The sequence below is a fragment of the Acomys russatus genome, chromosome 26, assembly GCF_903995435.1.
Source record: "Acomys russatus chromosome 26, mAcoRus1.1, whole genome shotgun sequence".
NCBI lineage: Eukaryota > Metazoa > Chordata > Mammalia > Rodentia > Muridae > Acomys > Acomys russatus.
In genome coordinates, this window is record NC_067162.1 from 5,915,172 (window position 1) to 5,930,903 (window position 15,732).

General features: G+C 48.8%; 1 protein-coding gene across 1 annotated transcript in view; it reads left to right on the forward strand.

Annotated features, from left to right (window-relative positions):
• Znf827 (zinc finger protein 827) overlaps positions 1–15,732 on the forward strand; it is a 114,492-nt gene that overhangs the window by 76,452 nt on the left and 22,308 nt on the right. Inside the window, exon 6 of the mRNA XM_051169298.1 lies at positions 14,792–15,031. Coding sequence (XP_051025255.1) covers positions 14,792–15,031 — 240 coding nt within the window. The remainder of the gene's footprint in view (positions 1–14,791; positions 15,032–15,732) is intronic.

The window sequence follows — 15,732 nt, forward strand, 5'->3', positions numbered from 1 at the left end:
TGAAGTTTCCCGTTGCAGTGTAGCTACGTCATACTTGAGTATATACGAGAATACTGCTGGCGTTCTTTCTCAGAGGGCACCCTGCCGGGCCAGTGGAAACTGAGTCCAGTCCTAGCCCACCCTAGGCCCTTTCCCCTCACGGTCTGGTGAGGCAGAGACGACTCCTTATTTTCTTCAATGGGATAAAGAACATTTTTATTCTGCGGCCGTTTTCCTCCTCACTTCCATGTTAACCTTCCCCCTTCAGCTTATTCGTGTCAAAGAAGGGGCACATCTGCATTTGTAATTAAACCCTGTGGATCCCATGTTCATCCGGGTACTTGCTGGCAGACCTACCTGGAGAAGGGAGCCCTCACTGCTCAGTGCCTTGCCCTCTGCCAAGGAGCTGAGTCACCCGCAACAGGGGCCCTCCTGAAGTCGGCGCGGGACCTTCTCTGCGCATGCTCACTCCAGAAGTTAGTCCAGGCCTCCAAGATAGGAAAAACCCTTCCTGAAGAGATGATTCTTGCTGCAGCTTCTGTTATTCTTTATGACAACAAATGATTTAACCGTGGTGTTTTCTCCTGGTCAGAGTGCAGGGACTGTGAGTTCCCTCTGAAGTGACCTTTGTGTTCCTTCCTAATAATTCTCTTATTAACTTCACCCCTCTATGTTTTCCTCACATAAATCGCCCCGGGGTTCTGCTGTCGGTTGATTTACTTCCCTGTTTCTAACAGCTGGAATCCGCACATTTCCTGGTTTCCTGTGGCTTGCCCTGTGCGTGTGCGCCGTGTCTCCACAGCTGGCGAAGTGGAGGCGGCCACCGAATAGATGCAGGGGCAAGCACACTTTAGTTCAGGATCCAAGTTAGGTGGTGAGGGCCCTTGGTTAAAGCCTGGCTTGTGAGCCCGTTTCTTTCTCTCTCTCCCGGTGCTGTCAGATCCCTGTAAACTCACCCATGGCCCAAACTTATGCACGCCCGTGGTTTGAATTCCAGAAACTCTTTTGCTCTTGGGGTAGGGAGCATTCATGGGAAGGCCTGATGGAAGTTTCCAGTGAGCCACACGGAGAATGCTAAAGGTAAGTAATAGCTCCTGTGGTCAGGCGCGAAGAGGACCAGGCACAGCCCAAGGACTGAGGATGGAGAGGGAAGTTGGACCGCCTAGGACGGCGAAGTCACGTGGCCTGCGGGGAGGGTCTCCTTTGTGTCCCTTGTGCTGAGCACACAGCATTTACGCACAGTGTTCTGTTGGGTTTTTTCAGGGTGCTGTTTATTGGTCCCTGAAAGCGTTGTTCCTTCTGGAAACCCCTTTCCATCTGACATAGTGTTTTCTGGGCATTCCCAGACCTGGTGTTGATTTAGTGTGTAACAGCAATTGTTTGGCTTTAGGCCTAGGTGGTCCACCCCAAAATCTGATTCGCTGCCCCCCTCCCTTCAGCCCCAGCACCAGAGAGAACCCAGAGAGAGGACACAGGGACCAGAGAAAAAGGAAATGACAGGGAGTCACTTGCAGCATTTGTAAGAAGGTTTGATTTTAAAAACACTTGGAAAGGTTGCTGAAAGGGAGCCAGGGTTCCACAGCCACAGGGAACCAAGTCCTGGGGGACACCTGCAGGCCCACGGTGCTGTGCTAGGGGCCTGCCAGATAAACAAGAGCTGAGTTTTGGTTGTTAGGGCTTGGATTTTGACAGAGTAGGTAAAGGTTTCTTAGCATTCAGTGAACCCTACTCTTTAAGCTCCTCTGCTTATCATAGTTTTCCCATTTCTTTTTATGGTTCTTTTACGTCAGTGCTCTTTTATCTTCCGGGCCTGTGTCTCAGGGCCCTGGTGGACTCCCAGTGAAGCCGCAGACAACAGCAACCCCTGTAGTGTGTTATCATTACCGTGCACATCTGTGATCGATTTAAAATTACAAATCAGGCATAGAAGGAGACTAATGACAACAACTAATGATAAAAAGGAGCAATTAAGGCAACATACTATTATAAAGGTGTGTGTGGTCTATTTCTCTCTCTCTCTCTCTCTCTCTCTCTCTGTCTCTCTCTCTCTCTCCTTCTCCTTCTCTCAAAATACCATGGACATTGTAGTTAACCTTCCTGTTGACCACAAGTAACTTAAACTTTGGAAAGTGAAACCTAGAACACAAAACCACGGATAACAGGGAGCCTGTACTTCATTCGTTCATCATTCATTCATTCATTCATTCGTCATTCATTCTACCAACTATTTATTGAGTCTCTTCTATTTTCCAAGTCTAGTTTTGGCCACTGAAGACGCAGGTGAGCAGGATGACTCCCTCACTGGCGTGCTCTTCTTGTGTATTCCCCACTCCGCCCCCCACTTTATTCTAGTCTCAGTTGTCACAGGATGCACTATGAACTACCCTCTGGGTCATGGGTAGCCGCTCTGAGCTGTTGGGACAGTGGAGGCTCACATTGTGTGTGTGTGTGTGTGTGTGTGTGTGTGTGTTCATTATTATTTATACCAACAGTATTAGCATATTGTGTGCTTGTGTATATAATATTCTGCCATGGATTAGTAGTTTTTTTTTTTTTAACACTATTGAAGAAAAGAATTTTAAGCTGATTTGCACATGCTAAAGTTTGCTGACAAGTTCCAATACAAAGTAAGCTTTGTGGGCTGGAAATGCTTGCCGGTCAATCATAAGAAAAAGTAGACGTGGCTGCACGTGGATCTCAGCACTTAGGAGGCAGAGGCAGGTGGATCTGCATGAGATCGAAGGCCAGCCTGTTCGCCATAGTAAGATCTAGGCCAACCACAGCTACAACAACAAACCCTGGGCGTGGGGGACACACTTGTAACCCCAACTCTGAGGAGATCTAGACTAGCAAGTGCCTGGGGCTCACTCACCAGCCTGTCAATCAAAGCTTCAGGAAGCAGTTTAATGGCTCAGTTTTTTTTGTTTTTTTTTTTAAGTTTTCCTTTCTCTTAAAAAAAAAAAACGAACAAACCTGGGTGTCACTTCTGGAACAAGAGCTGTGATTGGCTGCTGACCTCCACACCCAGGTACACACGCGAGCATGCTCATGCCTTCACACATGTGTTTGTGCACACATACAAATGGAAGGAATTTGATGAAATGCCTTGTCATTGAAATAAAACTCCACCTAATCCTTTATCTCTTTGGATAAGAAATTCTGTCCTTCTCTTGACAATTTGTGCCTAAACCAGTGGCCACTCATCCCAGAGGTAGCCATTGTTTCTCAGTAATTTTTTTTTTCAGCCCGAATTCTTTTGACTCTTCAGGAATTCTGTTTAAAAATCTACGTTCACGTGCAATCACAGGCATACACATACCATCCCACGGACACACAAAGCCCCATTAATCCCAACAGAGGAGGTGGACAGTGCTCCGGTTTATTAGATGGCAAAGGATAAAGACTTTTAATAGCTTTGAGGTGAAGTTGGACACATCTGGTGACACACACACCCTTGCCGCTCTTTCCCCTTTTGCCTTTTTAATGTGCAAGAAGAAAAAGCACATTCTGGACATTGATGAAAAGTAGGTTAATATTTTTTAGATGAGATCATTTGGAGTGTTACCAAATGGTACGTGTACAGTTTAAGTGCACCCCTTCGGCTAATCTCTAGTGAAATTACTAAATGAGATGGAAACAAGGCAACCGAGGAAGGCTGCTCAGAGCTGAGGAGATAGTGTCGTGGTCACTCCCTGTCTCCCCCTGGTTTGGCAGAACTCACTCCCCGAGCCCCTGTAACTGAAGGATTTTAATCTTTGATTTTGGCTGGGTCAAAAGTGAAATCAGGGGTAGCATTTGCTGGGCTAGATGGATGGAATTGGTCCTGTGGTCACCAGAATCCAGTCAACACCTTGCGCTGTAGACATGGGTGCTGTACGGAGCCGGTCAGAAAGCATTTGCGGTGTCCAGTTGAGTCACCTCAGGCCGGGCCTGTGACAGTGATGGGTGGGTGTTGCAGTAATGTGACTAAAGACCACTTCAGTCTGTAGGAGAGTAAAGCCACGTCTCCTTCAGCTGCCAGAGGATAGTCTGTTTCTTACTTCAGGAGAGCCCCTGTGCTAACTCTTTCTTAACCTTTACAGTTTGGACTAAACCTAATAATAGTATTTTTGAGGTTTGGTTTTAATGTGTACGAGTGTTTTGCCTGCATGTATATGTGCCTGGTGCTCACCAAATCCAGAAGAGGCCATTGGATTCCCTGGAACTGGAGTTACAATTGTGAGCTGCTACGTGGGTGTTAGGAATTGAACCCAGGTCCTCTGGAAGGCCAGTCAGTGCCCTTAACCACTGAGCCATCACTCCAGCCCTCGAACCAAACTTTCCTAGGGTATAGCTGTGCCTTGAAATTTTGGAGCAATTAACAAAATGGAACAACTGCTATCTTTGGAGTGTGTGTTGTGTGTGTGCGTGTGTGCGTGCGTGTGTGTGTGTGTGTGTGTGTGTGTGTGTGTGTGTGTCTTGGTTTTTTTCAAGATAGGGCTTCTCTGTGTAGCCTTGGCTGTCCTGGACTTCCTTTGTAGAACAAACTAGCCTCAAACTGACAGTGATCCACCTGCCTCTGCCTCCCAAGTGCTGGGATTAAAGGTGTGCTTTTAATATATTAATTCCAAGCTTATCCTCCACTCCACTCTGTGTGCCTGTGAGTTCTTGTGTACGTAGCTGATTCCTTGTCTGTGTGTTTACTGTGCCCTACTAACTCTCCAGGTACTGTTACTGATGAAGGGGCAGTGCATCACCTAAGTTAATCCATAATTTTTATGATTAAATTTAGAATCAAGATGTACATACGTAGGGGAGGGTGGGAGGAGTCCTTTATACAGACTTAACAGCTATCATTTTAACAAAATTCTTAATGTTTGTTTTACTATGAAAGGTGTAACTTAATTAATGAATTAATTACTTAATTTGACACATATTTTTAGTTACCTTTCTCTAAAGCATTGGCTTTCTTGATCATTATGTTCAGTTACCCTTGACTTAATGATTTGCGCATGTGTAGTGTGTGCTAGAGGTCATTGTATATCCCTTGTGTTGGCAGTCTTTGTTCTAGAAGTTTTCCCTGTATTTATGAGAACTGGAGAGAATCTTCTGTGCCTCTGCTTCATAGAGAAAGACTACTCTCTTCCCCCTTGGAAAAGATGGCCAGTATGCCAAGCCGGGGAAGGAGCTCTGTCGTCAGACCCTCACGTTTCCCTGGGGGGTGACTGCAGCCATGCAGCCATGGGCAGGCCCCTGTCTCAGCATCTGAGAGGCCCTGTATGCTGGCCGTTGTGGCCATAAACCCCAAGGCCACAGCACAGAGGCAACGAAACAGCTCGCAGTCCCCGCAGTGAAGAAGGGCGCAGCAGCGAAGTGCTTTAAAGAGCGAATGTTGTCTCAACCTACACATGTGGCGGCCTTCTCCAAGGCAGAGACACTGGGTCGGTGGGGGGGGGGGGGGAAAGGTGGGAAACAGGAGTGAGCACCCAGGCCTCAAGGTCCCCAGCCTGTCAGGAGGATCTCACAGACCCATCTGAAGTTACAGTGAGAGAGACAGGGCCAAGGGGCTCACGCCTGTTTCACTCCTGCATTGCTTCTTTCTGAGAAGGAAAGTCATCCTGTTAGTGTCCAGGGTCTGTGAAGCCACTTACACCTCCACCCTTGGGCCTCTGCTGCAGTAGATGCGGGCTTCATGCGTCTCTATGCAGCCAAGAACTTCAGCCTAACTCCTCACACCATTTGGATTTTGGCACGAGCAGGAAAGCAAAGGCAGAGCAGTTCATCTGTATCAGACGCCAGCCTGTGCCAGGCCCCGTGTGGCGATGTCATCTTGTCATCTCACCCCGGCTTCCTGGTCATTTCTTTTACCCACTTGGGGCTTTCGGTTGTGCGGTAATTCACAAAACTCTAGTTACAATCACCTGAACCCAGGCTTCATGTCTCTGAGACTGGCAAGCTGGAGATAAAAATTTTGGAGTTTGGGTTTGTTTTTTCACCTAATTGGATTGATACACCTTACTAGAAAGGGAATGGTTTCAGTGTGGCATTGCTCTGTGTGTTTGCGTGCATGCATGCATGCGTGTGCATGTGTGCGCGTCTGTGTGTGTGTCTGTGTGTCTGTGTTTATGTGCGCTCATGTGTGCCTGTGAGTGTACATATGCAGGCCAGATGTGAACGTCAGACAAGGTCTTTTGAAGTCGGCCGGCCGGCTGGTTGTGAAGCCTCGGGGACTGACCCCACCTCCCGTACACTGAGATTGCAAGCTCATGACAGCACACTCAGGCCGTTTAGAGAGTTCTGGGGAACCAGACTCAGGTCCTGGCTTTCAGGGCAAGTCCTTTACCATCTGAGCCTCCTCCCCGGCTTGGGGTTCTTCTCCTAAAGCACCTTGTTCTGTGCAGCCTCGAGAAGGAAGCCGTGCTTAACACTGTCTATTTCCGCGCCCTTCCCATCCATCTGTTCTTGTTCTCAGTTTGCAGTGCAGCGCGTATGCGTTTCCGCTGGACACTGGCATCAGGAGAGGGAATTTAGCAGCACACGGTTGCTGTGCCTGGCCTCAGGTGATGCCCATGAGGATGGACTGTGTGGGAAGAGCCAAGCCCTCCTGTGATCTCAGTGCAGAGGGCAGGAACCCTGTGAGGGAATTTGAGGTGGTAGACGGTATCTGCAAGGTCTGTGTGCCTAGACAAGTGCAGAGAGAGGCAGCCAGTCGGGGAAGACATGGGGCCATCTAAAACCAGACTTGCAATCTGAGCTTGTTTCCTTTCTTCAGGTGTTTAAGAAGGAAAGAACACCAAAAAAGTACAGGGCAGGAGGGGTGGGGCCTGTTCTCTTGTTGTAAGGGCGGGAATAGAAGTCATCATCTGGGTGCACAGGCAAGGCCAGGACGCGGCCAGATGAGGACCAGCTGGGAAGTGGGGTGCAGAGCTGGTCTGGTGCCCTCAAGTCTCTTGGGGCCGCCCAGTTACTCTGTCATGCTGGATGGCCACGTCCCCTGTGCTCCTGGCTTCTAGGTTACTGCCCTCTCTTCACAGTAGGTAGTAACAAATTTTTTAAAAAGATTTATTTATTATGTATACAGTGTTCTGTCTGCATGTATGCCCGCAGGCCAGAAGAGGGCATCAGATCTCATTATAGATGGGTGGAAGCCACCATGTGGTTGCTGGGAATTGAACTTAGGACCTTTAGAAGAGCAAGCAGTGCTCTTAACCACTGAGCCATCTCTCCAGCCCTGGTAGTAAGAATTTTATCTCATCCTCTGCGCTCTGCTTTCAGTTCCCTTGCCGATGTCGTATTCCCTTGGGCTCAGCTGACTTCCCATCCTCTGTAGGAATGTTCTCGTCCTGCTGTAAGCCCTCACCACCTCTGCTTCCCAAAGCCACTGTCCTCCAAACACAGGCAAAGCAGGACTGAAGCCCTTCTTTCATATTTCTCCCTGGCTCAAGCCATTTTCTCTGTTTTCCTTATTCCTCTCAACACTGCCATCTGAATCTTAAAGCCTTACCTGCCTCTTGTCCGGTCCCTGACCAAAGGCCATTCATAATTTCTTCCACATTCATTTCTTCTTTCTTAGTTCAACTGTCAACTGTCATCAGTTGTTGCCCATTTTATTGTTGGAATATGTCAGTGAATCTTTGGTTTATTTTTTCCAACCATCTTTGAGACCGAGTCTTGTAATGTAGCCCAGGTTGGCCTGGAACTCAGGGTCCTCTCGCAGGCTCCTCATCACTGGATCACAGCTGAGCACCGCTGTGCCTCAGCTTCAGTTCGGGCACCCATCATTCCTTGCGTGGCCCTTTGAGATCAAGCCTAAGGGCTGTCCCCATTTCTTCTGTTCCCCTGCCAGGTGTCCTTTGACCTCCCCACATCCTGTGTGAGGTCACCATGGCTGGCCCATCACAGACTTGCCATTCCATAATGACCTGCTCATCCAGGATGATTTTTCCAGATTTACTTCTCTGGAGAACACCCCAATAGTCTCAGAATGTTAAATAGAAGATTAGGCATGGCTACCGGGAATCTAGCCTGAAGAGGCCTTGCCTTACAGACTGACTATTAAACTCTTAGCATTGTGATAGAAAGCCTGAGCTGGGAGGGGAATACGGTTGGTGCCTCATGGGTACAGTTGCCCTTGGGGAAATTGCCAAGCTTGAACATGGGGGGGGGGGTGGGTAGTGGTGACGCTTTCCCAGCTGTGGGAGTAAAATGAGTGTTGATGAAGTGTACCTTTTAAAATGGCTTCCTTGGGGAAGTAGAGAAAGGATTGCACAGTCCTGGAAAGTGCCTGAGGACCTGAGCTCCGGCCTGAGCACCCACAGAAAGAGCTACGCTCACACTCACAGCATGGCTGTTGAAGGCGCAGGCAGACAGGTCCCTGGTGGGTGGCCAGCCAGCCCAGTCTAAGTGGTGAGCTGTAGACCAGTGAGAGACTGTCTCAAAAGGAGGCAGCTGGTATTCTGAGGCCGATACCAGAGGTTGACCTCTGACCTCCATATGCGCACACCCTGGCACAGGCATTCACACACATACACACAGCCAAGCATAAATGGAAGAGAGAGAGAGAGAGAGAGAGAGAGAGAGAGAGAGAGAGAGAGAGAGAGAGAGAGAAGGTCAAGATGATAACTTCAAAAGAAGGGAAGACAGAGTAAAACACAAGTTGAAGGCTTTCCCGAACTGCAGAACAAGTCCACGCTTAGCTTGATGAGGCCCCGTCTTAACAATCTTCTAATGAATGTCTAGTGCTAGAGACGAAATAGACGATGTGACAAGGGACTGCTGATGTGGCTCAGGGGTGGGGCACTTGAGGAGCACGCACAAGGCCTTGGGTTCAGTCTCAAGGACGGAAAGAAATGGAGAAGGCCCAGTTGACTGTTGAACTCTATGTAACCCAGGCTGCCTTGAACTCAGGGCCGTCTTGCCTCAGCCTCCCATGTGCTATGGTTTCAGGCATGCACCACCTCACCGCCCCTTCCAGAGGAGATTTTGGTGGCTTCATTGCAGGTGACTGTGACGCCTCTGTCTTACACAGAAGTGTTCGTTCTCACCCAGGATGAGAGTATGACTTAAGGGACTGTCAAGTGTGTCCTGCATTTCCCACACCTAGCCTGGTATATGACATTTGTCCCTGATGTCTAGAGGGGAGAAAGAAGCTGCACACTGCTCTGGTGACAGGGTCTGGCAGGAGTGTATTCACTAAACTTGGTCTCTCTAATCCTATAAAGAAGTAACTGTTTCCCCTGGCCCAGTGTCAACCAATTCCCACTAGAGGCCTGAGTGAATTTTATCTTAAATGTTGCCCACTGTTAAGTGTGTGGGGCCTTGGCACAAGGAATATGGAGGGCCATGGGTAGAAGCAGGCCAATAGAGGGACAGAGTGGCCCCCCAGGCTTTTAGAAGTTTACCCTGGTAAAGGCAATTCCAGGAGAAAGAGATGGGGGGGTAGAGAAAGGGAGGAAGAGAGTCGTGGGGGGAGAGAGGGAGGGAAGGAGGGAAGAGGGAGCAAGAGAGAGAGAGAGAGAGAGGTCTTGGCTATGTTAAACCCCTTTCTGAGAGGAAAATCCCTGTGCAGATCTCTGCTGAGGAACACTTACTGATCCAAAGATGAAAAACTGCTGTATAGCAGGACAGTGAGGGACCTGTCCCATGGCCTCTCATGTCCCTCCCCCTGCTCCTCTGGCCCATCTCTGTGAGAAAGGGAAAGGCAGTTCCCATTGTCCCTCTCCTTCAGTGGACTGCTGAAGACCCTTGCAGGGCCAAGAGAGGAGTCACCCTCTGAGGAAGTGCTCTCTGATGCTCAGCGCCTGGAATTAGGCCTTCCAGTGTCTGAATCAGAGTGCTTTGCTGTCTAATGGGCTGGAGTTCTCCTATTAGCTGAGAACCATCTGGCTATAGGCCTTGCCTGACTTTTCACCCAGCAAACGGGGCGAAGCAGATTCAGCGGGACAGTGGGAGACAGAAGTCAGCGTTGCTTGTTTCACTCTACGAGTGCGCTTGTGGGGGCACCAGCTCTTCTGTTTCACCGTGGAGCCCCTGAGGCCAGACCACAGGCTATCCCAACAGCTCAGACAGAGCCCAGGACCTCCTTTGGTCTGGGTTCCTGGGCGTCTTTGCAAACTATATTTTAACTTCTCTTTCTGTATTAAAGAGATACTTCTCTCCTCTTAAAAGTCATCTAGATTTACCCTGCCTGAGGACAAGCACCTTGTCAAAATTACCTCACTATCTTATGTGTCATCAGTCACAGTTCTTAGTACAAGGATTGTAGAGTACCAGAATGACTGACCACTGAGGGGACACACAGTGGGGTGGCTAGTGGAACACACAGTGGGGTGGCTAGTGGAACGCACAGTGGGGTGGCTAGTGGAACATACAGTGGGGTGGCTAGTGGGACAGGGTTACCCCTATGGACCTTCTGTTACCAAGCGAGGTCTGAGCGAGATCTATCCAGTTCACCTCTCTCGTGCTGTTGGGCATCAACGGGCACGCCACTCCACACTTCCAATCGCAAACTGGACAGCCTCGCCTTTTTATAGGTATATTTAATTGGCTGCCATTTAAAAAATAGGTATATGACACTTCATTAAAGGAAAATTATAGGTTTAAAAAGGCATTTCTGTGGATGGTCACACACAATCGCGTGCATCACAAACTGTTAACACTGTCTTTCGTGTGTGTGTGTGTGTGTGTGTGTGTGTGTGTGTGTGTGTGTGTGTGTGTGTTCAACCTCAGGTGTTGTTCCTCAGGATCTTTAAGCCTTGTTTCTGAGCCAGACTTGAGGCGCGCACACATAACAGAGATTACCTGGCATTTACATGGTGTTAGGGCTCAAAGTCAAGGCAAGCACTTTACTGACAAGTGTGCCCCTAGCCCCCTTTCAGTGGTATAGATCACTTAGGACAGACATCAGTATTTGTCCTATTCACTGAGGAAGATTTTTAAATTATTGCTATTGTGTGTATAGGTCCTAGAAGTGAGCACTATCCTGGTGTGAGTGGACACTAAGAGCCAGTAGAAATGATTAATTTAACCATTGTTCTAAGAGAATGCTCGAGGCAGAAAGCTGCTGAGCTAGGGACACAGTGGTCTATGGTATATGTGTACCCAGGGCAACCTGACCTCTGGTCCTAGGCCAACTTCTTCAGGCCACCTGGCTGGGCTTGAGGTTAGCATGGGGCGGGTCCCAGCTGGGACAGCACAGGAGCTTTTTCTTGCTTGTTTAGCATGACGTTTTATATTTATTTGTCTGCTTTGGTTTGTTTCTGTTTGTTTGTTTTTAGACAAGAGTCCTCTGTGTAGCCCTGGCTGTTCTGGAACTAGTTCTGTAGACCAGGCTGGCCTCACACTCAGATGTCTGTCTGCTTCTGCTTCCTGAGTGCTGGGACTAAAAGTGTGCACCGCCATACCTGAAGTTTTAGTTCTTGTTGTTGTTTTGAAAAAATAGAATGTGGTAGAAATTTCTTAAGAGTGACTTTCTATCGGGGTTATTTGCTTTGTCCCTCCCCAAGAAAAGTGGGCAATGGTGTGTGTGTGTGTGCGTGTGTGTGTGTGTGTGTGTGTGTGTGTGTGTGTGTGTGTGTCCATCTGTCTCTCTGTGTGTGCATGTGTGCACATGTGGATGCCAGAAGTTGACCTGGAATCTGTCACTCTCCATTTACTTACTTACTTACTTAGGTATTTTGGACACAGGTTGTTCTCACTGTGTAGCTCTGGCTGTTCTGGAATTAATTATATAGACCAGGCTGACCTTCAACTCACAGGAATCTGCCTGCCTCTGCCTCTCGAGTGCTGGGATTAAAGGTGTGCACCTCCCTGCCTGCTTCCACCTTATTTTGTGAGACAGGATTTCTCAATGAATTCGGAATGCATTAATCCAGCTATGTCCGCTCCCTCTCTCTGTAGCATATTGACCTGTGCCGCACACTCAGTGCACACCAACATGTAGGCCAAACACCCATGCACATTTTTTTAAGTCAAGGGAAGTCTTGGTAGCATTACATGGGAAAGAAAGACTGATCATGTGATGTCATGCTTAAGCTCATGTGATGTCGATCTCTCTCAGCTCGACTGGGACCCATCCATCAGGGAGTGATCGGAGGTCAGTGTCTCGTGCACTTTCAGAAGGCTGTCATAAGAAAGGATAGAAAAGTACTTCCGTGCAGGTTATACTGGAAACTACCTCAGTCAACCTGAAAAAAAAAACAAGTGTTCTGTTCAAGTCAGTGGTTCAGATAAGTCACATGGGTTCAATCCAGGGTCAAAGGTGGGGGCCTGGGTGTGGGGGAGGAGCCGGACACATTGTGAAACCCACGGTCCAGCTTCAGTCTTTATGGTGTTGAGACGTTCCCTCTCAAGTCAATGAGCCTGGTGTGTTGTCTTGGCTTTTTGATCTCTGTGTCCTCAGGAGCTGGGGTGAAGGTCAGGACCAGCACTGTGCACCTGTGGCACTGACCTCGCTGTTTAGTTTTGACATATTGAATACTTGGGGGGACATGAAGAAGGGACTGTATGCCCTGACTCCTCATGCGGGTGGGGGGGGTGTCCAGCTGGTCATCAAATCCCTAGGGTGGGTGGAGCCAGCACCCCAGAAAGCAGCTGATGGCTGATAAGGGAGCTATCTGTAACTGAAAAAGCTCTCAGCTCTTATCACTTGCTCCCTTCCTCCCCCTCCCTCCCTCTGTTGCTCTCTCTCCCCCCTCTGTCTCTGTCTCTCTTTGTCTCTGTCTCTCTCTGTTTCTCTCTCTCCCTCTCTCTCTCCTTCCCTCTCTTCTCCTTCTCTCTCTGTTTGTTTCTCTCTCTCTCCCTCTCTCTCTCCTTCCCTCTTTTCTCCCTCTTTCTGTTTCTGTCTCTCTGTCTGTCTCCGTCTCTCTCTGTCTCTCTCTCTCCCTCCCCCCCCCCCCCCTCCCCCTTATTCTCCAGTTCCTCCTCTGTTCCTCTCTCTCTCCCTCCTCCCTTTCTTCCTCCACTTTCTCCTTTTCATGCCTGACTATGTCAGGGAACTTTTTATGAGCTGCTTCGTTTACAGAGGGGAAAACAGTTTGGCAGGAAGAGAGGAAGGGGGAACAATCTAGATGAAACATCTTGTTGTCCCAAGTTCAGCTGTTGACAAAAGAATGAGCCGATTTTTGTTTGTTTGTTTGTTTTTCATGAGACTCGTGTGTAATACATTAGGAAGAGAAACGGAAACCTAGTGCTCTTGGTACCTCAGCTCCTATTGGTAGCAGGAGATTAATTTTAATGGCTTAATTTGAAGTGCTCTTCTCCTGTTTGTGTGTGTTTAACTGCCGGTGTGTGCACCAGGCACGCATTTGACTTTGGTCCCTGCGGCGGTGCTTGAGAGGGATGCACCGTTCTTGACCAGCGGTTTCCAGCAACGATAGTTCCTTCCCTGCTGCTGGAGTGACTCAGGCGTCAGTGCACGCTGTAGACCGTGTCTGGCAGTGTCTCTTCTGTGCGTTTTCTAGCTCTGCGGCATGGCACTTTGAGAAACTCGGTAGTTTATTGTTGTTGTTGTTGATGATGGTGATGATGGTGATGGTGATGGTGATGATGATGATGATGTCGTTGTCATAACCTGCTTCAGGAGTTTCATGTCCAACAAAAGCCTTAGTGGGAAGGATCCTTCCTTGCCTTGTCCGGCTTTGGGCAGCTCTTTGGCCATTGCGTGCACATTCTTTCTTGATTCCATCTTTGTCCTGTTCTGTATCTAAGAAGAACCTTTGTCACTGGTTCTAGGCTCCCTCTGGCTTATCCACAATGACGTCATCTTGAGATCCTTAGCCACATCTGCAAAATGCTTTTCCCCAAATCTGATCACATTCCAGGTTCTCAGGGCTAGCATGCAGACATCCCTCGTTGAGGGTCACTGCTCAGCGCTGCCCCATTGACTGTCTTCAAGGGTACTGTGTACTCAGTAGTTACTAATCAATGTTCACCAGTCTGAAAATGTGACCTTGTTTTTAAATGGCCCGAATTCATGTCCGACTGAACTATCCTACCCTTGTTCCAAACGCGTCCTGCTCAAAGGAGTGTATAACCGCAGACGCTCAGCCTTGCAAAGAAAATGCATGCTTCACACTAATGATAGGCCATCAAGAACCTTGAGGGAGGAGCAGTGGGGAGTCGGGCTATTGTTCTGGTCTGTGAGATTGCTGTTTTCCTGGGTGTTCATCTGGGCTTCCGTTGACTTGAGAAATGACCTCAAGAGTTGTAGTTTCCAGAAGGGTGGAAATGTCTCCATTGAATTGGCCCATTTGTCCTTAAACTTAGATGCCTCCTTAGAGGAAAAAAAATAATGTGGTCTTTAAGGCAGGAAAGAAGTTATCTTATTACTAAGCTCTTGCCTGGTTTGCTGAAACTGACTGAGCCATAAGACCAGAACAATCGCTGGCCACGCTCTCTGTTTGGTATCAGCACAGGACAAAAGAATGTTACACAGGGCCTGGCGGGAGACCCCCTAGCCAAGAAGCCAAGGTTCTAGGCAGCCTGGCTGTTAACTCTGTGACCTTGAGCTGGCCACTTAATTTCTCGGGCCATCGAGTTTCCGGCCTTTTCTGTAAGCCGGGTGGGCGGAGCCATGGGTTTCCCACCGCCGTGAGCTAGTGTCCATGGCCTCACTCTTCTGGACTCTGCGAACAAGCCACATCGCTTTCTTTGTGATTAGCAACTGAGCTGGCAGGGGAAGCATCTCAGGGTGGAGCATGCACACCCCTCGCATGCAGCCGGCCGTGGGTTCAAGTCCCAGGGCAACAGAAAGACAAGAAAGCAGCAGAAATCTGGGTTTGCTTCAGACTGAAGAACGGCCATGTTCTGGTTTCTCTCCCCCACCTGCCCGCAGCGGAAAGCTACAAGGAGACGCAGGCGTTGAGGGTTAAGGAGGAGCCCATGGAAGTGGATATCCAGGACTCCTCAGTCTCCGTGTCGCCCAGCCGGAACGTGGCCTACAGCACTTTAGTGGGGCGAGAGAAGACTGAGCCCTTACAGAAGCTTCCAGAAGGTAGAGCTCCCCCAGAGAGAAATCTCTTCAGCCAGGACATCTCCGTGAAGATGGCTTCGGAGCTTCTTTTTCAGCTCTCGGGTAGGTGAATTGTGGGAAAATGTTGCCGACTGAAAGGCACCTGGTAGCAAAGCCCTTCTTAGGAAGGGACGCGTGACCCACATGACAGGGTGTTTTGGAGGGGTCTGTTTTGTACATACCACATTAATGGTTAATGAAGTGTTGCCAAATCACATGCCTGCCGCACTTTTAAAAAAAAATTGCTGTTACCATTTTATTTATGTGGAGTCAGAGGACAGCTCCTGGGAGTTGTTTGTCTCCTTCTACCACGTGGATTCCAGAGATAGAACTCGCGTCCTCACGCTTGGCGGCAAGCCCCTCTGCCTGTTGAGCCATCTCACCCGCCCAGCGCTGGCTGTAGCATAGCTGGGACTAGAACCCTGTGCAGTTCTCAGGTGGTTCCTTTGACTAAGCTCGAACCCGCGCTTCTGGGAAGGCTCAGTCAGTGTTGACCCTATTAACAGCTGTTCTTTCTAATGTACAAGAGATAAACCTCCATGTCCTCCGAGAGAGCCTGCATTACTGGGAAAGATCATACTGTGTGAATTAACAAAGCTGTAGTATGTCTTACTGGAAAAAAAAAAATTAAAACGAAGAGAAAAGCGAAGAGTCGGAGCATGAAGGCTGCCTCCAGTTGTGGTCTCAGGGAGTGTTTCTGTAGATCAGCCTTTATTCCTTCAAATGCTTAGAATCCAGATGTGCAGGTATTCAGCCCTGTAAGG